General features: G+C 44.4%; 1 protein-coding gene across 4 annotated transcripts in view; it reads left to right on the top strand.

Annotated features, from left to right (window-relative positions):
- MTMR4 (myotubularin related protein 4) overlaps positions 1 to 26,809 on the top strand; it is a 134,459-nt gene that overhangs the window by 89,152 nt on the left and 18,498 nt on the right. For 3 of the 4 annotated variants that reach the window (XM_033921844.1, XM_033921845.1, XM_033921843.1), the window contains 5 exons: positions 4,816 to 5,001; positions 10,764 to 10,934; positions 20,027 to 20,187; positions 20,399 to 21,527; positions 23,370 to 23,480. In XM_033921844.1, the coding sequence (XP_033777735.1) occupies positions 4,816 to 5,001; positions 10,764 to 10,934; positions 20,027 to 20,187; positions 20,399 to 21,527; positions 23,370 to 23,480 (1,758 nt within the window). The remainder of the gene's footprint in view (positions 1 to 4,815; positions 5,002 to 10,763; positions 10,935 to 20,026; positions 20,188 to 20,398; positions 21,528 to 23,369; positions 23,481 to 26,809) is intronic. The other variant, XM_033921846.1, reaches the window with a different exon arrangement.

The following is a 26,809-nucleotide window of genomic DNA, read 5'->3' as shown; positions in this document are numbered from 1 at the left end:
GTTAACAAGGATTTGGTAAGATATTTGGATAAATTTGATATTCTCCATGCCCATCAATCAGGTTTTCGCTCGGGACACAGCACTGAAACTGTGATAGCCTCAGTGATGGATAACCTGTATGGATTGTTTAGCTTGGGTGCTAGTGTTTTGATTCTCCAATTGGATCTTGGGCTGCTTGGAGTCAATTGGGATCTCAGGGAATGTCCAAAAATGGTTTAAGGGATTTTTGCAGAATAGATCTTATCAGGTATACTGTGCTGGTAAAAATTCATCTGCATGGAACAACCTTTGTGGAGCTCCTCAGGGTTCTCCCCTATTGCCTACTTTATTCAATATTTACCTTATTTCCTTGGCAAATTTGTTGCACAGTTTGAAAGTTAAATTCCATATCTATGCTGACGATATCACTATACTTAATCCAACGACAGCAGTCACAGTTGATTTGAAAAATCGGATTGCTTTTCTTTTGCTTCAAATTGAACTTTGGATGATGCACTTTAAACTTAAGCTCAATCCGGATAAAACAAAGTTCTTCTTGGCTAGTCCCAATGATAAAATTACTGATAAAATTCTTGAAATTAATGGTAAAAACTTTCCTTTTGCCACTTCCATTAAATTTTTAGGTGTAACATTAGACAGACATCTAACTTTAGAAGACCATGCTGATTTAAAAAAAAAAAAAAAAAAGCTTCACAATCCTTTGGAAACCCCGAACAATCAAAAAATGCTTTGATTTAACATCATTTAGATTATTAGTTCAAGCTTCCATTCTATTGATTCTTGATTACTGCAATATAGTATATTTAGGGGCTCATAAAAAGATTTGCTATAGATTGCATTTAATATAAAATATGGTGATCCGTTTGATTTTTGGGCTGAAAAAGTTTGACCATATATGTCCCTTTTATCAACAGCTGCACTAGCTGCCTTTTGAGGCAAGAATCTTGTTTAAATTTGGTTGTATTTGTTTTAAGGCATTGTTTGGCTTAGCCCTGGAATATCTTTCCTCGCAGTTTAAACTATATCATTCCACTAGGAACACTCAAAATAATAACAGGTTCATGTACCCATCTGTAAAATTCGTTCAATACACAAAATTTCTCGAAAGGACGTTTGCTTTCCAGGCAGGGAAAATTAATTCTTATTCCCCAAGCTGAATCTTACTATGCTTTTAAAAAGGTGTTAAAGACTAAATTATTTGAAAAACTGAAATCCTATGTATTTTTATTCTTATTGATTATATATTTTACTAAATGTACAGTCTTCTTTATGAAAACTGCTCAGAACTTATGGCAGGGCGGTATATAAGAATAAAGTTTATTATTTTTCCTTTCAAATGAAAGAGACTCATGCACATTTATATTACGTAGGTTTTTAAGCATCTCTGTCATATCTCCCCTCTCCCGCCTTTCCTCCAAAGTATACAGATTGAGATCTTTAAGTCTGTTCCCATACACCTTATCACGAAGACCGCATACATATTGAAAAAGCTTTTTGAAATGGCTTCTTCAGGTATCAAGGTGGCGGCAGAAGCCTCCTTTGTAGCGTGTGCCTGTCACATGAGATTGCGCAGTGTGCCTCTGCAGAATTGGATGCCTGTCCCCTGCTAGTGATGGAACAGTGTGGATTATATGGTGGACACCCTTTGTCTCATTCAAGTTTATTAGATGCTTATATACCGCCTATCAAGGTTATTTAAGCGGTTTTACAATCAGGTACTCAAGTATTTTCCCTATCATTCCCAGTGGGCTCACAATCTATCTAACGTACCTGGGGCTATGGAGGACTGAGTGACTTGCCCAGGGTCACAAGGAGCTGTGCGAGGTTTGAACCCACAATCCCAGGGTACTGAGGCTGTAGCTCCAACCACTTTGAGTTCTTAGTAAGATCTCAGCTTATGTGGTGTTTGCGTGCCGGACTCTCTCACTCCGTCACTGGGCCACTTTAAGCAGACTTCCTTTCAAGGACAGCTTCTTTTTGGGAGAGGTCTGGATGACTTCATGACCAGTGTTGCTGATTGCCACCCTAAGTCATTCCCTGTGAAGAAGTCTCACCGGACTTCAGGAGGGGCCGTAGTAATTTTCATTCCTCCCACTGATTTCATCAGAGATTCTTGAGCTCTTCCTCCCAGAGATATTCCCAAGGATACTGTCCCCATTATACCAATTCCAATGCGAGACGTCATCAGGCATCCGGATCCCAGGCAGCTACTGCTCCTGCGCTGGTGGCTTCAGGGGGAGGTTGTCAGTTAGGGCAATCTCAGAGTTGATCTCAGAGTGGATCCAATCTGAGTGGATCACTCTTATGATAGATGCCAGCTTGTCAGGTTGGGGTGCTCACTGTAGAGACTGCTATATTCAAGAGCACTGGACTCCACATCAGCAGCACTGGTTGATCAATTGTCTGGAGCTTCAGGCGATTCAGCTGGCATTAATCACTCTCCAGCCCACTCTGGAGGGAAAATCAGTGTGCATATTCTCAAACACCATGGCAGTGGCATATGTCAATCGCCAAGGGGGCACATGAAATGCTTCCTTGAGGCAGGAAGCTTGCATTCTGGTTCACTGGGCAGAGTTATATGTTCTGTCTCTCGGCGGCACATGTGACTGGTGTTGATAATGCACAGGCAGACTTCTTCAGCCGACAGGTTCTGGACCTGGGAGAATGATCCCTCTCACAGAAAGCGTTCCGTCTGATTTTACAGCGCTGGAATCATCCCTAGATGGACTTGATGGCTTCAGCAGAAAACTCAAAGGTCAGGTGCTTCTTCAGTTGAAGAACAGAGCGCGGAAGCTTAGGGCTAGACACCTTGGTTCAGCCCTGGCCTGCCACGAGCTCCTTTATGTGTTATCTTCTTGGCCTCTGGTTGGTCGGGTCATTCACTTGATAGCGATCATCCTGGCCTCATAATTCTAATTGCTCTGGACTGGCCTCATTGCCCGTGGTATGTGGATCTTGTTCGTGTTCAGCAGGACAGGAAAGTCAAACTCCCTCTTCATCGCAACCTTCTCAGTCAGCCCATAGAGAAGCCACTGTGCTTTGGTTTTATGGCATGGGTCTTCAGCACTCAGCCTTTATGTCATCTCAATGCTTTTGAAGTCCAAGAAACCCTGAATTATGGCTTTTTATTTCAAAGCCTTCAAGGCTTTCCAACAGTGGCGTTCTAAGGACCAGGTGGAGCCTGAGTGGACTCCCATTTCAGTGGTCCTGGCCTTTCTTCAGGCAGGTTTAGGTAAGGGTTTAGTGGTGGCCTCCCTTAAAGTTCAGGTAGCAGACTTTTCGAACTTCAGGGCACACGGGGGGTTCAAGTTCACTTACGGCTCATCCAGATGTGACCAGGTTTCTGAGAGGGGCACTTCATTTGCAGCCTCCCTTGCATATCACCCTTTCCCTTCATGGAATCTTAACGTCATTCTACAGCAGGGGTGCCAAACTCAATCACATAAGGGGCTGAAATCTAAAACATAGGCTAAGTTGCGGGCCAAATTTTTTATTAAGATACTTAGGGGTCCTTTTATTAAGGTGTGTATTTAGCGCACGCTAAATCGGTTAGCGTACCTTAAAAAAAGGACCCCTAAGTAGCTTAATAAAAAATTTGGCCCGCAACTTAGCCTATGTTTTAGATTTCGGCTTTTCCTCTTTTTTAGGTCCTAGTTCACGCTTGCTAACACCAGCTCTGGCAGGATACACATTTCAAATCTGATGTAATCACAAAACAGAAAATAAAATTATTTTTTCTACCTTTTGTTTGGTCATTATTCAAATCATGTTGGTTCCAGGCTCTGGTTGTCTTTTGATAACTCACTTGCCAGGATCTCCTGCCTATTTGACATTGTCTTCTTTCTCCATGCTAACCATCCATGTTCCATCTCTGTCCTCCCCTTCTGTTTCCCTTCCCTCCTCTGGAGGTCTGGCATCTTTCCTTTTTTTCGTCTCCATCCCCGCAGCTGCAGCGATGGACCCCCACCATCCCCAGATCCACCATCTCTCCTTTTCTCAACTACCCTTTCATCCAGCATCTCTCCCTCCTTCCCCACCACCCCAGAGTCCACCATGTTTCGCTTTCTCTTCCCATCTACCCTTCTATCCAGTATCTCTATCCCCCCTCCACACCATCCCTTGTGTCCAACTCCTCTCCCTTTCTGTTCCTTCCCTCCCTCCATCCCATTGTCCACCATCTCTCTCCCTCTCCTCTGTTTTTAGACCTATTATTTCTTACCCTCCCCCATCCTCATTCCAGCATATGCATGTCAGTTTGGACCCCTCCTTTCCTCAATGCACTCTTGCCCCTCTCCCCCATGCAGCATCTTTCCCCTTCTCTTGTTAACTATTGCTGAAGGCTGTTTCCTATATGAATGCTTGTTGCACACAGCAGGTTAGTTTTACGTTGTTCCTCAGTGTTGCCTTTGTGCCAGTTTTTTACTTATTTTCATGTTATGCTGAGCAGACCAGTTCAAGAAATTGTTTAAGTTGATGGCGAGAGTCCCCGGTACCCCCCTTTCTTGTCATGGATTTGTTCAGATATATTACTTGGCTTTGGGACTTGAACTGCAGGAGGCTCTAACTCTCTAAGGTGGGAGGAGCATGTGCTCAGAAAAGTGTTAGGATTTGTGTAACTCCCGGATTGCAGGAAGGGATTGAACAGCTAGTGTACTGAATCCTCCAGGGACTAACAGAAAGAAGATTACAATCCCTGTATGACAGCAGGGAGTTTTTTCTTTTATACCCTTGACTTGATTCTGGGAGGCAGGTGGCAACATGGTTTTGGCTGGTTCACTCAGTCCTCCATTAATCTGTAACTCTGCTCTCGTGCAGGGTTTCCAAGTACTGGTGGAGACGGATTGGCTGGATTTTGGTCATAAGTTTGGTGATCGCTGTGGGCACCAGGAGAAAGTTGATGATCAGAATGAGCTATGCCCAGTATTCCTACAGTGGCTAGACTGCGTACATCAACTGCTTCAACAGTTCCCCTGTCTCTTTGAGTTCAATGAAGCATTCCTGGTGAGAGCTGGAATGTGTAATTTTCATCAATGTATAAATGTCTGGATTACGTATTGTAGCTGATTTGGTTCAGGAATGAATTTTAAATTGCATGGAATGTGGGGATAAACCCAGCTTCAGTAAGCTGGTTCAGCAGGAAGATGATAATTTCCTCCTAAGGAGCTTCAAAAAAGAGAGGAGAGCTGTATGGTAACCAGTGGCAAGATCCTCTAAGAGGGTGGCACACTGTGGTAAGAAGCAGAAAGCACAGTTACTTACTGTAACAGGTGTTATCCAGGGACAGTAGGCAGATATTCTCACTGATGGGTGACGTCACCAACGGAGCCCTTGTACTGACCACTTTATAAAAGTGCATCGCCACCAGTGTTCCCTCTAAGCTGCGCTGGCGTGCGCTGGCGCACAAAATCTTACATCGCAGCGCACAAGTTTCACGTCACAGCGCACACTCGAGCGGAGGTGAGAGGAAGCGGCGGCGGTCTGCCCTGATCGCCTAAGATGCAGCAGCGGCGGCTCCTTTCATGATCCCCGGGATCATGAAAGGAGCCGCCGCTGCTGCATCTTAGGCGATCAGGGCAGACCGCCGCCGCTTCCTCTCACCTCCGCTCGAGTGTGCGCTGTGACGTGAAACTTGTGCGCTGCGATGTAAGATTTTGTGCGCCAGCGCACGCCAGCGCAGCTTAGAGGGAACACTGATCGCCACTCTAAGTCTTTAGAAAGTTCATGATAGCCCACACCACGCATGCGCGAGTGCCTTCCCGCCCAACGTAGACGCACAGTCCCTCAGTTAAGATAAGCTAGCTAAGAAGCCAACCCAGGGAGGTGGGTGGGTTGTGAAAATATCTGCCTTCTGTCCCTGGATAACACCTGTTACAGTAAGTAACTGTGCTTTATCTCAGGACAAGCAGGCAGCATATTCTCACTGATGGGTGACCTCCAAGCTAACAAGAATGGGATGGCGGGAGTGTTGGCCTTTAGGAGAATAAATTTTGTAATACAGATTGGCCAAAGTGCCCATCCCATCTGGACAAAGATTCCAGACAATAGTGAGAAGTGAATGTATGAACTGAGGACCAGGTGGCAGCTTTACAGATTTCCTCAATTGAGGTAGATCTAAGGAAAGCAACAGAAGTTGCCATAGCTCTAATTTGTAGACTGTGACACGACTCTCCAGTGCCAGTCCAGTCTGAGCATAGCAGAATGAGATACATGCAGCCAGCCAGTTGCAAAGAGACGAGGAGTTTGGGAGAAGTACGATGAGGCTTTGTCCTGTCGATGTAATAGGCTAAAACACACTTACAGTCCAGAGTGTGCAAAACGGTTTCTCCAGCGTAAGAATGAGGGTTAGGAAAAAACACTAGTAGAACAATTTGACTGATTAAGATGAAAATCTATGACAACTTTCGGTAGAAACTTAGGATGCGTGCAAAGAACCACTTTATCATGGTGAAAAACTGTGAAGGGTGGATCTGCCATCTCTACCTCTGCCATCCTGGCAGAGGTGAGAGCAACAAGGAAGACAACTTTCCAGATGAGAAACTTGAGATGAGCTGTAGCCATTGGTTCAAATGGTGGCTTCATCAAACTGGAAAGAACCACATTAAGGTCCCTGATGATAGGTGAAGGCTTGAGAGGTGGTTTAACATTGAAAAGTCCTTTCATGAATCTCGAGACCAGAGGATAAGTAGTGAGAGGCTTTCCCTCAACTGGTACATGAAAAGTTGTAATAGCGCTGAGATGGACTCTGACAGCTGTAGATTTGAGACCAGTCAGACAGATGAAGAAGATAATCCAAGACCAAATCTACTGCAAATGAAGTTGGATCATGATGATGAAGACACCAGGAAAAAAACCTGGTTCACTTGTTGATAACATTGCTGGGTGGCTGGTTTCCTGGAGGCATCAAGAATATGTTGAACAGGCTGAGAGAGATGTAAGTCAGATGGATTCAGCCCAAGAGAAACCAAGCTGTCAGGTGCAAGGATTGCAGGTTGGGATGTAGAAGTGATTCCTGATGCTGAGTAAGCAGAGTAGGAAAAACTGGAAGAGGTATGTGCTCTCTGGAGCTGAAGTAGAAGGAAGAACCAATGTTGCATGGGCCACCGAGGAGCATTGAGAATCATGGTGGCTAACTCTCGTTTGAGTTTGAACAGAGTCCTCAACATGAGAGGAATCGGAGGGAATGCATATAGAAACTGGCCCGTCCAATCCAAGAGAAAGACATCGGCTTCCAGACAGAGAAGAAAGTCTGGAGCAAAACTGGGGCTTGTGATTATGGGGAGCTGCAAACAGGTCCACTTGTGGAGTGCTCCATTGACCAAATATGGACTGGAGAGCTACAGAGTTGAGTGGTCATTCATGAGGTTGAAGAATTCTGTTGAGGTTATCTGCTAGGGAATTCTTCTCCTCTTGAATGTAGACAGCCTTTAAGGACAGGTTGTGAGCTGTCGCCGAAGTCCATATTTTCTGGGCCTCCTGACATAACAGGGTGCCCATGCCTCCTTGCTTGTTTATGTAGTACAGGGGTGCCCACACTTTTTGGGCTTGTTAACTACTTTTAAAATGACCAAGTCAAAATGATCTACCAACAATAAAATTTAAAAAACACAAAGCATACTGTACGCAAAGAAAATGCCAATTATTTATATTCCGGGGGCTTTCAAAGAGGTCAAGGCAGGTGACTTTATGCAATGTCACCTCAGTAACAAATATACAAAAATAGACAAATATACTCCCTCCCTTTTTGCTAAACCATGATAGCAGTTTTTAGCGCAGGGAGCTGCGCTGAATGCCTTGTGCTGCTCTCGATGCTCATTGGCTCCCTGCGCTAAAAATCGCTATTGCGGTTTAGTAAAAGGGGGCCATAGTGCAAAATATAGACAGCAGATATAAATTCTCAAAACGGACACACTTTGATCACTAAATTGAAAATAAAATCATTTTTCCTACCTTTGGTGATTTCATGAGTCTCTGGTTGCACTTTCTTTTAACTGTGCATCCAATATTTCTTCCCTTCTTTCAGCCTCCTGTATGCTTCCTCTCCTCCAGACCTCATTCCCTCCCCCAACTTTTTCTTCCTATCTTCCTCCCCCCTCCCCTTTCTTTCTCCCTGCCCCCCTTCTTTTTTCTGTCTCCCTTCCCCCTTTCTTTGTCTTTCTCTCTCCATGCCCCCTTTCTTTCTTTGTCTCCCCTTTCTTCCTTTCTCTCCCTGTCCCCCCCTTTATTTTTGTTTCCCTGCCTGCCCTCCTCCAAGCTACCACCGCCGTCATCGGGGAACAGGACCCCAAGCAGCCCGCCGCCGAGTTGTGAGCTCTCCCTGCTTCCCGACGTGGTAAATAGAAGCGCCGGACCGACCAGCCTTCGAGAGGAAGTTCCGGGCCAGTCAGGCTGTGATTGGCTGGCCCAGAACTTCCTCTCTGACATCAGAATTGACGGGGGGGGGGGGGAAGGCTGGTCAGCCCGGCGCTTGTGTTTACTGCGTCGGGAAGCAGGTAGATCGCAAAGGCAATGCGAGTCTATCAAGGAGCCCAGGATGGGCTCCATGATCGACTCGTGTTGCCTTCGCGATCTACTGGTCGATCACAATCGACCTTTTGGGCACCTCTGAGGTACTACATTGCTATTTGATTGTCTGTGCGAAGGAGGAGGATTTGAGGGCAGAGATGATGGAAGGCCTTGAGGGCATAATATATTGCTCTGAGCTCCTGGAAATTGATGTGAAATTTCCGCTCTCTGGAGGTCCAGAGGCATTGGGTCTTAAGATCATCCATATGCGCCCCCCAAGCATAAGGGGATGCATCCATCGTGATGATCTTGTGATGGAGTAAGTGAAAAAGGAGACCTCTGGATAGATTGGAGGTCATCCACTATTGAAGCGACTGCAGAAGAGATGATGATACAGATATATGTTATGAGAGATGATCTGTCACTTGAGACCACTGAGACGCAAGGGGCCATTGAGGTGTGCGAAGGTGTAGTTGCGTCAGTGGTGTCGCATGCACAGTGGATGCCATGTGGCCCAGAGGAGCCATCATGTGTCTTGCAGTGATGGATTGAAGAGGAAGCAGTTGCTGACAAAGGCGGATGAAAGTCTGAAAGCGATCTGGCAGGAGAAACACTCTCATGAGAGTGGTGTCTAGAATAGCTCCAATGAACTGAAGACATTGAGTCAGAATGAGATGTGATTTGGGGAAGTTGACTTTGAATCCTAGAATCTGAAGAAAGGAAATGGTCTGAGATGTTGCTCGAACCACTTCCTGACATGAAACAGACTTGATCGACCAGTCATCCAGATAGGGAAAGACATGAAAGCTGTGCAATCTGAAAGATGCAGCCACTACAATCAGGCCCTTTGTGAAGATTCTGGGAGAAGATGCCAGACCGAAGGGAAGGACCTTGTACTGATAGTGATGTTGATTTATCTAAAAATAGAGGTATTTCCTGGAAGCCGGATGCATCAATTTGTATATGTGTGTAGGTTTCCTTGAGATCCAGAGAGCATAGCCAGTCATTCTGATTGAGGAGAGGATAAAGCAGGGTGAGGGAGAGCATCCGAAAGTTCTACTTGACTAGAAATTTGTTGAGAGCTTGAGATCCAGAATGGGTCGCAGTCCTCCTGTCTTCTTTGGAACTAAAAAGTAACGGGAGTAGAATCCCTGGTTCTGCTGAGAGAGGGGAACTTCCTCGATGGCATTCAGCAGAAGGGATTGAACCTCCTGGAGAAGAAGAGAGGACTGTGCAAGATCCAAAGAAGACTCTCTTGGAGGATAGTCTGGAGGCAGGGTATGAAAATGCAGAGTGTAACCTTGACGAATGATGGTTAAGACCCAGAGGTCTGATGTGATGAGCTCCTAGCGAGCGATAAAAAATTGGAGATGGCCTCCGATGGGCTGAGATGAAAACTAGAGGGTGGTGACGGTGGCTATGCTCTGAAGAAACACATAAAAAAGGCTGTGTGGGTTTTTGGAGAGCAACCTATGCTTTCTGTTGTTGAGGTTGCTGCTTTTGCCTTCTAGGTTGAGACTGAGGAGGAGCTGCAGGTTTAGCAGCAAACTGTCGCTGAGAAGAAGAAGCCGGTCTGAAAGGACGAGAAGGTGGAGGCTTCTTTTTAGGCTTGACCAGAGTGTCCCATCTAGTCTCATGAGCTGACAACTTCTGAGTAGCTGTGTCCATGGAGGACCAAAAAGTTCATCTCCCAGATACGGTGCATTTGCAAGCCTGTCTTGATGGTTCACATCCAGTTCAGATACACGAAGCCAGGACAGGTGTCTCTTGGCTACAGGTATGGCTGCAGCATGGGAGGTAAGTTCAAAGATGAAAGAAAGAAATAATAAACAAAGAAAAAAAATGACTGAAACAGTCAAAGAAATCCACGAGAGTGGGAAGGCAGTGAGAAAAAATTTCAACGGCCATTGAAACGTGTCTTAGCTCCGTAGAAAGTGAGGGACCACCCGCCTACGTCAGGTGGGAAGGCACTCGTGCATGCACAGGCTATCACAAACTTTCTAAAGACTTAAAGTGGCAATGCACTTTTAAAGTGGTCCGAAATGGGGGGTCTGTCGGTGACGTCACCCATCAGTGAGAATATGCTGCCTGCTTGTCCTGGGATAAAGAGGTATAACTGAATCATGAAAGGCCACAGGCTCTGGGAAGGGGGAGGAGTTGGCACTGTGGCCCCCTAAAGAAGGGTGGGGCATTAAGGGAATTGAGCTAATCAGAGCAAGAGAAGGATTTTTCTACAGATGAGTTTTGTCTTCATATTCCAGGTGAAATTGGGGCAGCATACATATTCCTGCTTGTATGGCACGTTCCTGGCCAACAATGCCTGTGAGAGAGAGATGCAAAATATTTATAAACGCACGTGCTCTGTGTGGTCTCTTCTCAGGACAGGAAACAAGAACTTCTATAATTTGCTGTACATGCCTGCAAGTGAAATGGTGAGACACTTGTTGCTAGTGTTTCATTAATGATTCTTTAAAGCAATGTACTCTTGTCAGAAATTTGTGTGGTTTTCTTATTTTGTCATTCAGTTATTACTGAGCTTTCTTTGTCCTAATGTAATTATTTCATTCCCCCCGATGGGTATCTGTTGCTCTTGTCGGAGATTTCTGTATCTCTTCCATATTTTTCTGATGCTAAAGTGGGCAGGATCTTAAAAGCCATCACAGAGGGGTAACATTGCTACCTTTTCTTTCCTTATGACCATATAGAAACTCTGCAAAATAGATGCCAGACACTATCTCCTGTGTAACTAAAAACATTTCTTAGTATTTTGTAACATGGTGACTTTTCCCAACTGTATGAATAAATGGCTACTTGAGAAAGAAAACCTGAGATCAGTATAGATCCTCTATGGCTTTCTTACACCAGGCAAAATCAGTGCTCTCTACCTATCATCTAGTGTCCATTGTTCCCAATGTACTTGCTGCTGTTCTCTGTTGTCTTGGGAGACTGTGAGGAAGAGGATTCCTCCTGGGGAAGGGAGGGGACTTTCTGATATCAGTTCCCTTATATGTTCTTTTCTCTTCCTGCTTATACACCTTTTCCCGCAGTGTTTTTATCATGATGCAGACATTTGTTCTACATTACTTATATGTTCTGAAAATTTCCCCAGGGAATTAAAAAATTTTTAAGTCCCTGTAGGTGCAAATGGTGAGTCATCTGGCTATAATTAACCTTTCTGAAAGATAAAGTTGCGCTGTTACTATCGGAATTTATTAAATCAGTATGTACTATATGTGGAAAATATGAATGATCCTGCAAAACACCATTCTTTAATTTAGAAATATTGGTCAGGTGAAGCTATTTATCATCATAGAATTGTGTGTGTTCTTTAGTAATCATAAGAAACTGAACCCACCCAGATTGCTCTGATCAAAAGTTTACATACCCTTGAATGCTTGGGCAGATATACACTCAAGTTGACACACACGCAGGTTGAGATGACATTGATGAGTAAGTAACCACACCTATGCCTTGGATTGTAATTGGTGTCTGTGTATAAACAGTTTCTTTAGCAACTCTCCAGACCAGCATGGGTTAATCTTATCAGTGGGTTATATCTCATCATGAGCAGCAGGTGGAGACTGAGACAAAATGTTGGAAAAGTCATATCATGTGACTCCTTCCTAATTTTACCTCAGTCTTCTCTCAGTCTCCAGTAGGTGTGGTGAGCTGTACTTATCTCCCATCGTAGGACTGTTAGAATTTGTTTAGGACTCTTTGTCCCTTTTTTAGTGCCGGATTGAGCTTCGGTGGGCCCTGTTTGGGGGTCCAACCTCAGGGGTGTCAAACCCGGCGGATCGCGAGCTGGGCCCCTCCCCCCCTTTCCTCCATCTCCCCAACATTTTTTTCTAGAGGTGCCTCAACAGTAAGCCTTACCCCCCTGGTGGTAAGGCATACTGTTTAGAGAACCAAGTAGAGTCTGTTCTGTGAAAAAAAAAAATCATCCTGAGGTGGTATCAGCTATGGCTACGCGACATACTGTGCCCGTCGAGAGCAGTTCTGTCTTACAGGACTCTGAGGAGCGCAGGTTGGAGACCATTCTTAAACTGAATTTTGATATGTCTGCCTTGAGGGTCCAGGCAGCTATTTCTGCAGGACTGGTGGCTAGGGCTGTGTTTAGTGGGCCGAGTGGGTCCTTGACAGTGAGTATGATGGTAAGGAGGTAACGAAGATTGAGATGGCTGCCTCTTTCCTCTCAGATGTTCTCTATGATTTTTTGTGGATGTCTGCCAAATCCATGGCTGCGCGTCAGACCTTCTGGCTTGGTCTACGGATGCGGTGTCCAACACTAAACTCACTAAATTTTTTTTCCCCAAGGGTCCTCCTTTTTTACAGAGGTTTTGGGCAAGTTAGTTCAAACTCTGACAGACTCTAAAGTGACCCGCCTGCCTGAAGACCATGCTTGCCAAGCTGTTTGAGGTGGCACTGCTCGGGGACGCCTGCGAGATTTCCACAGGTACAGCCCTGGGCGTGGGACTACTCCCTATCCGACCTCTGATATTTGCCCAGGGTCGTTTTTTTAAGCGAATGCAGTCCTGTCAGGGGGCCCTTCGGGGGTTTGGGAATCCGTCCGCCGGTTCCCCCACTGTCCATCCTGCCCAAATGACCCAGTGCCTGCACCCCCTCTGGTTCCAATGGGTGGAGGTAATTCGACATGGTTTCTGCTCTGTAGTTGGCCCACTCCCTACCAGATCATTTTCTAGCTTCGCATTGTCAGACAGCGTGGAAGAAGCAGGTTTTTTGCCAGACCCTTCAAAGATTGCTAGATCTCTAAGCTGTTGTTCTGGTTCCCACTCAGGAGTGTTTTACTGGCAGGTACTCAATTTACTTTGTGGTGCCCAAGAAAGAGGCGTCCTTTCGGCTCATCTTAGATTTGAAGGGGGTCTGCAGGGCTCTCAAGAGTTCTGTCTTTTTGCATGGAGACACTGTGATATGTGGTTCTGGCGGTTCAGCCGGGGGAGTATTTACTCTCTCTTGACTTGACGGAGGTCTACTTGCATGTTCCAATCTGGGCCTCCCATCAGCACTTCCTTTGTTTTGCGATCTTGGGTCAGCAATTTCAGTTCTGTGCTTTTGGTCTGGGCACGGCTCCACAGACGTTCACCAAGGTTCTGGTGGTCATTGAGGTGGCCTTGCGGACAGAGGTTATTCTGGTGCTTCTCTACTTGGATGACTGGTTGATTCGCGCAGTCGTTCCATGAGAGCACCCGGGTCACAGCTCAGGTGATGGAGTTCCTACGGTCACTGAGATAGGTTGTCAACCTTGCCAAGAGCAGGTTGACCCCTTGCAGCACCTGGAGTATCTTGGGATTGTGTTCGATACCTCCTTGGGGAAGGTCTTCCTCACAGATTCTTGGGTAAGCAAATTGTAATCTCAGATTCACCTGCTTGTGGAGTCCCGGTGTCCTTGGGCGCAGGATTTCCTCCAAGCCTTGGGATCGATGGAGGCTTCCCTCGACGTGGTGAGGTGGGCTTGGGCCCACATGCTCCTCTTCAGTATGCTCTGCTTAGGAGGTGGTCACTCCAGAAGCTCACTCTTGATCACCCTGTTCCTCTCCGAGCCTGGGCTCACTGCAGTCTTCATTGGTGGCTCTAGACCGCCCATATTTTTTCAAGGAATGAGTCTGGATCAGCCACAGTGGAAGGTGTTTCTCACGGATGTCAATCTCCTCGGTTGGTGAGTTCAGTGTCTACGTCACTCAGCTCAGGGCACCTGGTCCACGGAGGCGTCATCCTGTTGAAAAGCCATCCGTCTGCTGTTAGCCTTCCACTCCTACTTTTGGGCAAGTCAGTCCGGGTTGTGCCAGACAATGCCAGGGCGGTGGCCTATGTCAGGCGTCAGGAGGGCACCAAAAACACTTAGGTGGTACAGGAGATGGCTCTGCTCATGGTCTTGGCAGAGTCATATCTTCAGGACATCTCGGCCTCCCACAAAGCCAGAGTGGGCAATGTTCAAGCGGATCTCCTCAGTCGTCACGTGTTAGATCCCAGAAAGTGGTTTCTAAGCCATGTGGCCTTTCAGTTGATCGTACAGACTTGGGGTCAGCCCCTCATGGACCTGATGGCCACAGGGGTCAATGCCAAAACACCCTGTTTCATCAGTCGTCGCAGAGACGGTCAGGCCGAGCACCTGGATGTTATGGTTTAACAATGGCCAGCAGTTATATGTGTTTCCTCCATGGCCATTAGTGGGCAGAGTTCTTCTCCGCAGTGTTTGTCATCCAGGCCTAGTGGTTCTTGTGGCTCCGGATTGGCCCAGTCACCCGTGGTATACAGATCTGGAGCAGCATCTGGTGTTGGATCCTCTTCGGTCCCTTTTGTCTTATGGCTTGGCTCTTGAAAGGGAATCCTGAGGTAAGAAGGGGTATTCAGATAAAGTGATCTCTACTCTCTTAGGGTCCCGCAGACTTTCCACCTCTCTGGCTTATGTGCGAGTTTGGTGTATATTTGAGGAGTGGTCGCTTTTCTCTGCCTAACATCTCAGAGCTCTTGCAGGATGGCCTGGACAGGGGCCTGGCTTGGTCTTCTCTCTGGGTTCAGCTTGCGGCCCTTTCAGCCTTTCATAGGTTATTTAGGGGTTAACGTGTGACTGCCATTCCTAACGTCATTCGCTTCTTGCAGGCAGTCAAGTTGCTCAAGCCTCCTGTGCGACTGTCTGTTCCCTCTTGGGATTTGAATCTGGTCCTGTTCGGATTGGGGTGCCTACTCGTTGAAGTACCGTACTCTTAAGGCGGTCTTCTTGGTGGCTATTACTTCTGCTAGACGTGTTTCGGAGCTGCAGGCTCTCTTGTAGGTCTCCCTTCCTCGAGTTTTCTAGGGAGAGGGTCGTGTTGAGGCCTGCTCCTTCCTTTCTGTCAAAGGTAGTTTCTCCTTTTCATGTCAATCCGTTTGTAGTCCTCCTGGTCCCAGGTAGTCGGGCAGGCTCTGAGCAGAAACCGTTGTGCAAATTGGAGGCTGGTCGGTCCCTTTGCGCCTACTTATGGAGGACCCAGAAGATAAGGAAATCAGATCACATTTTTGTCCTAGCGAGTCCTCATAAGGGGGATGGCGCTTCTAAGGCTACTATTGCGCACTGGATCAAGGAGACTATTACTTCCGCTTATCTTCTTCAGAAATGGACTGTTTCGGAATGTCTCAAGGCTCATTCCACTCAGGGTCAGGCAGCTTCTTGGGCTGAGTCTTCGCAGGTGCCGCCTGTGAATATTTGTAAGGCGATGGTTTGGTCTTCTCTACGTTCCTTTGTTAGATACTACCGTGTGGATGTTCAGGTGCATTGTGATGCGGTGTTCGTTTAGCGTGTTCTAGCGTTGGCCCTTCAGGGGTCCCACCCATGATGGGGATTGCTTTAGTACGTCCTGCTTGTAAGATTAACCCTATGCTGATCTGAAGAGTTGCTAAAGAAGGAGAAATTTGGTTCTTACCTACTAATTTACTTTCTATTAGCCTCTCCAGACCAGCATAGGACCCCACCCTATCTATTGTTGTGTTCTTACATTACATTACATTAGGGACTTCTATTTCGCCTATACCTTGCAGTTCAAGGCGGATTGCAAAAGAGCTAACTGGACATTTCCAGTGAAGTTACAACAGTTTTGGGGTTTTTTTGGTTACAAGGGAGGAGAGGTAGCTGGATTAATTCCGGAAGAACTTGCAAATTGGATATTAAATTGACTGTACGTTACTGTGATATAACAAATAGATTACAGTTAGAGTACAAATAAGATTACGGTACAGTTCAGGGATCTGAATACTTGGTTGGTGTTTTGGGCAGAAAGAGATTATTTAAGTGGAGGTTTTGGGGGAGAATTTATCTAGGAGGGGGAAGGGTTGGGTTAAGATATCTGGATAAATTTTTTGAAAAGTAGGGTTTTGATTTTTTTTCGAAAAGTTTTGAAGTCGCCCGTTGCCGTCAACAGGTTGGAAATGGAGTGGTTAAGTTTTGCTGCTTGCGTCGCCAGAAGGTTATCAAACATCTTTTTGCGCTGAGTGCCCTTGAGTGGAGAGAAGGCAAAAGGGTTCGGAGTTCTTTGTCTTGAGGTGAGGATCTGGTTTAGGCGGTTGTTTAGATAGGGGGGGCGGAGCCGTTTAATGCTTTGAATAATAGACAGTAGAATTTGAATTGAATTCATGCTTGCATAGGTAGCCAGTGAGAGTCTAGGAAGGCAGTTGTAATATGATCATATTTTCTCAGGGAGTAGATCAGTCTGAAGGCAGTGTTTTGTATAGTCTGAAGCTGTTTTATCATGTTGGCAGGACAAGGTAGATAGAGGGAATTGCAATAGTCCAATAGACCTAAGACTAGGGATTGGACAATTAGCCTGAATTGTGCTGGGTCGAAGAATTTTCTTATTTTACGTAGATTTCTCATAATTAAAAAACCTTTCTGGGATGTTTTATTGATTTGGGACTGCATTGTGCAGCATCTGTCTATCGTTACTCCTAGGAGTTTGAGTTCGGGCTCTATTGGGTATTTGGTGTTTTTAATTTTCAGGTCTGTAATGGTGGGAGTTTTGGCCTTTTCGAGCAGAAGGAATTTTGTTTTATCTGAGTTTAGTTTCAGTTTGTGGTCTACCATCCATTTTTCGATTGCATCTAGGGTTATTTCCAGTTTTGCTGTAGTGGTGGGCTCTGATGGGTCGAAGGGGAGGAGTATGGTGATGTCGTCTGCGTAGCTGAAGGATGTAACATTTAACTTATCTAAAGCGGCTCCAAGGGAGGAAATAAAGAGGTTGAAGAGCGTAGGTGATAGAGGTGATCCTTGTGGAACTCCACATGGGTTGGACCATGGTTCTGATTTGATATTATTGGACTTTACACCCTGTAGGTTCTTGATTTGAGGAATCCTTGGAACCAATTCTAGACCTTGCCTGAGATCCCAATGGCGTCAAGTATCTGTAGCAGTATGGAGTGGTTGACCAGGTCAAATGCTGCGGAGAGGTCAAGTTGGATTAGCATCATCTTTTTTGCCTTTGCTAATTTGCTGTCGAGCTGTGTCTAGTAGTGTTACAAGTAGTGTTTCTGTGCTGTGGTTGGTTCGAAATCCTGATTGTGAGGGGTGAAGTAGGTTATGGTCTTCCAGGTGGTTGGTGAGGTATTGTGCAACTAGACCTTCTATTATTTTAACGTATATTGGTATTGAAGCGATTGGTCTGTAGTTGGAGGGGTTATCTATTGGGCCTTTGTGGTCTTTCATGATTGGGGTGATTATGATCTCTCCAAGGTCTTGAGGGAATTGACCTTCTGTTAATGTGGTTTGAATCCATAGCATGAGGTTGGCTCTGAATGTGGTGGAGGAGTTTGATAACAGATAGGTGGGGCAGTTATTTAGGTCACAAGAAGCTTGGCTGTATTTTTTATAGAGTCGATTCATATCCAGCCAATGTAATATGGGGAAGACTGTCCAGCTTCTGTCTGCGGCGATGGCTTCTCCTGTTGAAGGGTTTGTTATCTTGTCAAGGTGGGTGTGAGTATTGTTGAATGCGGTTCTGATCTTGGTGATCTTATTTTTGAAATGGTCTGCTAGTTGGATAGCTGTCGGTGGGTGGTTTCCTTGTGTAGCTAGGTGAGGTTTGGTGTCGGTGAGATTCTTTACTAGATTGAATAGCTATTTTGTGTCTAGGGTTTCCATGCCTATCATTTTGGAGTAGTAGGCTTTCTGTTTTTCCTTGAGTTTGTTCTTGTATTGGTTGATTTGAGTTCTCCATGCTGTTTTGTGTGTTCTAGGCTCTTTTTTTTTCCATTCTCTTTCTAGTTGTCTGCAGAGCTTTTATAGTTGGAGAAGTTCAGTGTCGAACCATTTGTCTGACGGTCTGCAGATTCTGAATTTTGGTTTTTCAGGAGCTAGCTCATTTAGGATGGTTTTGCTTACAGTATGCCATTGTAATATGAATTCATTGGGGGCTATATTGGTGATTGCGGAGTCTGCTTTGTCCCAGAATGTGGAGGGTTCGATTTTTTGGCGTGTTTTGAAGGAGGTTTTGGGAGGGGGTTGCTTGTTATTGCATTGAGCCCAATTGATGTTAAAAGTGTATTTGTAGTGATCTGACCAGAGGGAGGGGTGCCAGGCCCCATTTGAGATGTGTATTTCGGGATTGTGAGTGTGTTGGGACATGTATGCAGCGACATCTAGTTGGTGGCTTTTTACGTGTGTGGGTTGGGGGTTGAGGATCTGGTAGTTCAGTGCTTTGAGGTATGAGAGTATATTTTCTACTTGTTTGGAGGTGTGGTCTTCTAGGTGGAAGTTTATGTCTCCAAGGAGTAGGTTATGAGGCGATGTTAGGGAGTTCTGGTAAATAAATTCTTCGAGAGCTTGTTTGTTAGCATTCCATTTTCCTGGTGTTGTGTAACAAAGAATGCAGGTTAGAGTTCCTATGAGTGTATCGTCGGATAATTGGCAGGCTAGGAGATCTAGATGGGGAGTGGAGTGTTTGTCTAGGGTCTTTATGTTGATGTTGTTTTTGAGTATGATGGCTAGACCTCCTCCTCGTTTTTTTCCTCTGCAGACCAATTCTATTTTGTAACCCTTCGGGCAGAGTTCTGTGATGCTGGGATCCGAGTCAGAGGTTAGCCAGGTTTCAGCTAGGAATAAGCAACTTAACTGTTTTTTAACTATCCAGTCCTTTATAAGGTTTGCTTTTGTGCTTATTGATCTGATGTTCATATATGCACAGGCTAGTGAGGTATAGTTTGTGTGGGGAGAGGGGGTGCATTTTGGGTGGAGGAAATTTTTAGTTTGAGGGTAAGAATTGTGGACTGAAGATCTTGGTTTTGGGGGTAGTCTTTTTCCCCAGCTGGTAGGTATGCTGATATGGTTGAATGAGGAGCAGTCTATCAGGTTTCTGGTAGAGTAGAGTTTTCTGGATGGTTGAGGATGCCTGTAGGATTCTGTTAAGGGATTGAGGATGTATGGTACCCTGCTGTTTTTCTGTTGGTTAGGAATAGGAAGAGTAGTAGATAGACGAGTAAACTTGTTGTTAAACCGGCAGACATTGTGTTTTTGTGTGCAGAGGGGTATCTTCTTTAGCCTGGTACCTGGTGTGAGGTGCAAGAATCTGGGAGGTGTAGAGAAGGTTGGGGGAGGGGAGAGCATCTTTCTTCCACTCTATCTTGCATGCAGATGTTCATTTTTTGGTCAGTTTCTAGTATTTTGCTAGGGCCGGGGAGATTAAGAACAGTGGCTGTGGCTTAGTTGGTGAGCTATGGGGACCTTTGCTATTTGCATTTGTTCCTTTGCATTTTCCAACAGCGTTCCTGTTTTTATTTGTTGATACTCCTGTTCGGAGTCCTGTTTGTTTTTTGTGTATAGTTCTTAGTTCGGCTTGGCTATTTGGCAGACTGAGGTAATTAGGGAGGGGGGGTCACATGATATGTACAGTTCCAAAGTTTTGTCTCAGTCTCCATCTGCTGGTCATGAGATATATACTTGCTTGTAAGATTAACCCTATGCTGGTCTGGAAAGGCTAAAAGAAAGCAAATTAGCAGGTAAGAACCTAATTTCTCCTTCTGCTTTTTCTTCCTTTGCTAGCGTCAGATTCTGCACCCTGTGTGTCATGTGCGGGCACTGCACCTCTGGACAGCGGTGTACCTACCCACATCCTCTCTGTGCACTTCAGCCAAAGACAGCATGGATCACTACCTACCCCCAACATCTCAGAGCCAAGATTTCAGTGTCAGACTGCTGGATAGGTACAGTATGATGTGAATGCCATAATAATCCTCAAAAGTCAGTTCAAAACCCATGAAGTATTGATGCAGAATATGTCAGACCATGATGTCTCAATGAATGATCCTCTAAACTGGGCAAGAATGAAGAGGGATCATCCTGTCTCTATTTGAGAGATGCTGATTTTTTAGCATATTCCTTTTCGCTGATTAAAATCCTTTTTCTTGTTGTCAGGATGCCCAAAACCCGCTCTGTGGATGATCTGCTCTCTGCCTGCGACAGCAGTAGCCCTCTGACTCGTACATCCAGTGACCCCAACCTGAACAACCACTGTCAGGAAACCAGAGTCCGTCCTGAATCATATTACATGAGTAGTGAGAGGCCAGAAGTGCATACTCCAACAGATCCCAGTATTTCAACGGGGCTCCAGGGCACATTACGAGACCAAGATGAATGTGTAGGAGTGCTTCCCATAAACCCTGTCCTAAAGGATATTTTTAATGGCCTGTCACCTACCATCTTTGAAATCCCTTCCCCTTCAGAGTGTGAACAGAAACTTGGTGAGGTAAACATGCTGAAAGAAGAGGGTTTGTCATGGAAAGTTGGTATGAGAAGGGATGTACAGAAGCCTGCTCAAATATGCAACATTGTGGTGAGAGATGCTATAGCCAAGCATCAGAATGAAAATCTCCTTTTAGAGTGCAGCAAAGGGAACTCCAGTCTGAGAGACAAAGGGAGTGTATCTAGCAGGCATAAGGACCCGGGCAAAGACACTGCTGGTAGGGATGAAGACGTAGCACCGAGTGGGAAAGGACCAATGGAATTAAGGACTTACAGACAGGCATCCCAGAGCCAGAGTAGTGACTTCTCGTTCCTGGGATCCAACTGGGAAAGCTTACGTGGGCTAGCAAGCTCTGTTCCAGGTGGAGATGTGGGCCGTAAGAGACACCAGGCTCAGGGCTGCTGTAAGAAGAGCCTGAGCAGGCAGCCAAAGCCAACAGGAGCCTGCATGAACGGACATCCCTCCCCCAGTGAAGGGCTGCATCCCTACAACCCTTTGCCTGCTAGCATGCTCTGTGCTAAGAGCTGCAGGCATTGGGGTCTGTTGTCCTGGAAGCAGGTACCATCCACCAAATTGCTGGCACCTGCCTTGCCATCACTCGTGCCTCCAGGTTACCTGGATGATGATGGACTCCCATTCCCTGTGGATATGGTGCAGCAGAGGCTACGTCAGATTGAGGCCACCTACAAGCAGGAGGTAGAGGTTCTGCGCAGAGAAGTGCGAGAGCTGCAGCTGAGACTGGAGATTCGCCAGAATGACATCCCTCTAGAGCAACCCCCGTTTCATTATGAGGATGACTTCGTAAGTAATCCTTGCCACATGAGAATAACCAGTATGTGCACAGTGCAGTCTACCTTTGGTGTTTTATTAAAGCATTATTTCTTCCTCCTTCTCCCTCTCTCTTAATGTGATGTCTTATCTTCCTCTCCCTTCCATGTAAGGGGACCAGTGCAATTACCTTATGTGGGAGTCATGTGCTAATAAAGCTAGGCACACAGTTTCCTAATGCAAGAATAATACAAACATTTTGCAAGTGGCATGTTAATTATTGAGTTACAATGATGTCAAAAATATAAAGCTAAGCTGCTGCTATAGAATGTAGTAGAGTAGAATATCTTATCTTTCTCGAGCAATAATTGGCTTACACACTTACAGGGGGAGAGAGATACTAAAATCCATCTAACTCCATAAAAAAATTCCTAGTTAACTAACCTCTCCCCCTTAGTAATCCTTTGAAATTGGAGGTGGGCAGAAGCGCTGCCTTATTTGGCAGGGACCACTGTTTTCCAAAATGGCGGCACAAATTAGGAGCAATGTCCAAACTTTAAAGATGTGATTAGGGGGCACCAGGGTATTGAAAGAGGGGGTCTTTTGGGAACCTGGTGTATTTGAATGTCTATGCCAAACTGTCCATTCTAACTTCCAGGGTAACTGACCTAATCTAATGTAATCTGACCTTAGAGAACCTGATTAACTTAACATTTATTATTTGGAGGGGGGAAGCAGTGGGTCTTTGGGGTAGGGATTGGGGACCAGGAGCCACCACTCTCTGTTTTAAAAGTGTTTCCATTAATTTGCTTACCACAGAAGTCAGACTTACTGGCCTGTAATTCCCTACTTCTTCCTTACTTCCACTTTTGTGGAGAGGGACCACATCCGCCCTTCTCCAGTCCTCTGGTACTTATGCTTAAGTTGAGGGGGGTTTATGTGATAGTTATACTGAGTTGATTCCCCCCCCCCCCAGTTTTTGAATAGCTTGTGAATGTTGATCAGTGCAGAATTAGCAGGACTTCTCTACTGCTGGGAGATATTTTAGCGAGAGGCTAAATTTCTTATTGAGTTGTGTCAGGGACCCCATATGGGGGGCCTTAGACTATTGTTATATGTTGGAGAATTTTTCCTTTTCAAATTATGTAGGTGACATGTGAATTGTCTCCATTGGCTTGCTGTATTTTGTCATACAGTGAGATTAGAGAAACTGGGCCTCTTCTCCCTTGACAAGAGGAGACTGAAACATTCAAGATAATGAAGGGAAAAGGCTTAGTAGATAAAGACAGGTTGTTCACCCTCTCCAAGGTAGGAAGAACGAGAGGGCACTCTCTAAAGTTAAAAGGGGAACGATTCCGTACAAACGTAAGGAAGTTCTTCACCCAGAGTGGTAGAAAACTGGAACGCTCTTGCGGAGGCTGTTGTAGGGGAAAACACCCTCCAGGGATTCAAGACAAAGTTAGACAAGTTCCTGCTGAACAAGAACGTGCACTGGTAGGGCTAGTCTCAGTTAGGGCGCTGGTCTTTGACTAGAAGGCCACCGCGTGATCGGACTGCTGGGCACAATAGACTACTGGTCTGACCCAGCAGCGGCAGTTCTTATGTGTTCTTTTCAGGAGTATTTTATTTATTAAAAAATGTATATACCGCATACAACTATACGGTTTCCATTTCACATACATAAAATCTTGTTTCCCTGCAATTACCAAATATAACGTAGACATGTCTATTTTGAAAATTTAATAAAATTTTTTAAAAAAATCTTTTGAGTAAACAACTGCGCTAAAATAGCATTGTTTACTGCATTGTCTGTGTCTGTGCATAACATGCTATATAGATGCATAATACCCCCCACCCCCCATTTTTTCTTTTCAGACATGTCTGAAGGAATCTGAGAGCAGCGACACAGAAGACTTTTTCTCTGATCAGAGTGAGGACCACCTTTCTGAAACCAGTTGGGAACCTGTGGATAAAAGAGAAACTGAGGTGAGCTATAGAAAATCATTTCTGGCTGGATTTTTGTAAATGGCCTGAACAAACCTTTACTTTAGCCAATTTTTCCAATTGTATTTCATATTTTTAAAAAAGTCTATTTGAAAAATACGAACGGTGTCGGGTCCTAGCACATACCATCTTACATCACCTACAATTGTATAGCTGTGACTGGACTGTTTAATAAAACTGCCTGTATTCATATCCAGGGACAGTTATCTTTCAAACACCACGAAAAAAGGATACACCATGGAGGGCTTGGCTTGGACACGTAACAGGATGGTTGGGTGAAGAGATAGCTCTGTGAAGACAAGCTATTTTTTGTGGATTATAAGCTACAAGAATTAGTTTTCTATAGTTTAAAAGTGTTAATTTCTACTCAAGATGGTATTGGGCAAGCATAACAAAAACGATTCGGCTGGGATAGGAACTGGATCTGTCAGTGTTAAAAGATCAAAACTGGAGCCTGCAACTCCATTGAAAGTTCCAATACCAACAGAAGAAAATGGCAATATTATTGAGCTTCGGCAAATCAAAGCAATTGTGTCAGAAAATACTAAAAAGATACAAGTGGTCATAGATAAAGTTGCCTGCCTCACGAAGAGAATGGAGGTGATTGACATAAAACTGAATCATTTGGAGAAGCAGGCAGATGGAGTGGAGACAGAATTGCTGCAATGTAAGGCAGACCAGAAAGAAATTGAATCTTTAAAGAGGGATCTTGAGGATTCTGCTAACCGTGAGAGGAGGAATAATTAGAGAATTATTGGGTTACCGGAAGGAGTGTAAAAGAATGACCTAATATCCTTCCTTGAAAAATTCTTGCCAAAAATATTGCTACTAAAAACAAAATTCCCGCTTGAGTTTGAGAGGGCACACAGGATCCTAGCGCAAAGGACAAATAAACAGAGAGGACCAAGGATATTAATTCTCAAATTGCTAAGACATCAGCAAGTCATAGAAATATGCCAATTAGCAAAAGAAAATAAAAATCTTAAATGTCAAGACTCAAAGATACATATAGTGCCGTTCTTTGCTAAGGATACAGCGTTTAAAAGGAAACAGTTACTTGATCTACGTCCACAGCTCAGGTCTTTGGGAGCTAAATTTTGCTTAATATACCCGGTAGTAATGCGGGTCACTTATGCAAACAAAACATTGAATTTTGCAGATCAAAAAAAGTTGCAAAAAAAAAAAAAAATTTATAGATCAGTGCGAGCAGCCTTTGTCTTCCTAATAAGGACATATATTCTACCTTTTTTTTCATTATATTCATTTTAATTTATAATTTCTTTATTACATTTTATAATTTTATTTTCATTTTTATGTGGATTGACATGATGTGACGGAAATATGGAAGCAATATTGAGAATCTATAGTTTACAAATATGTAGCTTCAGTTAAGATTTGAGCATATTGGAATTCTGGTGCGAGCAAGCTTAGAACAGAAGCAGAAGTGACGTCGATTGATTCTATAAAAGAACTTTGTGATGAAACAACACACTTCTTATTTTAAAGCTATTATAAATTGATTTGGTCTTCTGTGGAAACGATGCCTTTTGTATAACTTACTATGAGTAGTAAAGTATAGAATGTCATGTGGTGATTTCATAGTGTTATGTGACAGCTATATGTGCCGTGCTCTCTGGATTTTAAATGGGAGATTGTTTTTCTTCTGCATGGAATTGGATTGGCTTCGAACCTCCGTGGTGACTGATTGGAGATTTGCACTTCCAGATAGACAGTGGGATCTATTCACAGAGAAAGGTAGGGGAGGGTCATTGGGGTGGGCAGACTAGATGGGCTGTGGCCCTTATCTGCCGTCTATTTCTGTGTTTCTATGTTTAAGTTAAATGTTTAATATGAAAAGAAATGAATGGTTGGGAATTCATTTAATGGGAAGTGGTAATTACAAATCTTCAAACTTTTAAGAATAATAACATCTAAGATTCATATTAATTTTTAAATGATTATTTAATTAATAAAGGTAAAAAAAAATAGATAAAATTCAACATTTGTTCATATAGGAAAGTGCAATTTATCAAATTATATATAGACGTTTTTATTTTAAAAGTTAGGGACTATTTATTTAGTTATTTATTTCATTGATGAGTTTATTACTATCAATGGTTTATTTTTAAAGAGGGGTTTAAAATTTGAATTCTTATATATTACTTATGAATCATATTTAAAGTTGGGTAGCTTATTATGTTAGCAAATTAATTATATTATGATAGCTTGTAAGGAGTTTTTTCTGAACCTGATCTCAAATTTGCGTTTCCAAGTTTTCACTATGAATTGGGGAGGGAAGGGATGGGTTGGGAGGAGGGTATGTAAGAACATAAGAAATGCCTCCGCTGGGTCAGACCCGAGGTCCATCGCGCCCAGCAGTCCGCTCACGCGGCGGCCCAACAGGTTCAGGACCTGTGCAGTAAATTTCTATCTATACCCCTCTATCCCCTTTTCCAGCAGGAATTTGTCCAAACCTTTCTTAAACCCCAGTACTGTACTCTGCCCTATAACTTCCTCTGGAATTGTATTCCAGGTGTCCACCACCCGTTGTGTAAAGAAGAACTTCCTAGCATTAGTTTTGAATTTGCCTCCTATCAACTTTTCCGAATGCCCTCTTGTTTTTTTATTCTCTGAAAGTTTGAAGAATCTGTCCCTCTCTACTCTCTCTATGCCCTTCATGATCTTGTAAGTCTCTATCATATCCCCTCTTAATCTTCTCTTTTCTAGGGAAAAGAGTCCCAGTTTTTCCAATCTCTCAGCATATGAAAGGCTTTCCATCCCCTTAATCAGTCGTGTTGCTCTCCTCTGAACTCTCTCGAGCAATGCCATATCCTTCTTAAGGTACGGTGACCAATACTGGACGCAGTACTCAAGATGCGGGCGCACCTTTGCCCGATACAGCGGCAGGATAACTTCTTTCGTTCTGGTTGTAATACCTTTCTTGATTATACCTAGCATTCTATTCGCTCTCTTAGCGGCAGCTGCGCACTGTGCTGTCGGCTTCATTTTCATGTCTACCATCACCCCCAAGTCCCTTTCTTGGGCACTCTCATTCAAAAACTTCCCTCCCATCGCATAATTATACCTCGAGTTTTTGCTTCCCACATGCAATACTTTACACTTCCCAACATTGAATTTCATCTGCCATCTCTCTGCCCATTCCCCTAGTTTGTCCAAGTCTCTTTGCAATTCTTCGCAGTCCTCCTTTGTCCGAGCTCTACTAAATAGTTTGGTGTCGTCCGCAAGGATGGGTTTGGGGGAGAATGGGACTATAGTTTAGATTTTAACTTTGGGGAAAATGATTATTTATT

This window comes from Geotrypetes seraphini, chromosome 15 (genome assembly GCF_902459505.1).
Source record: "Geotrypetes seraphini chromosome 15, aGeoSer1.1, whole genome shotgun sequence".
In the NCBI taxonomy this organism is placed as follows: domain Eukaryota; kingdom Metazoa; phylum Chordata; class Amphibia; order Gymnophiona; family Dermophiidae; genus Geotrypetes; species Geotrypetes seraphini.
The sequence above is the reverse complement of the archived record's forward strand: the minus strand, read 5'-3'. Positions and strand labels throughout refer to the sequence as shown.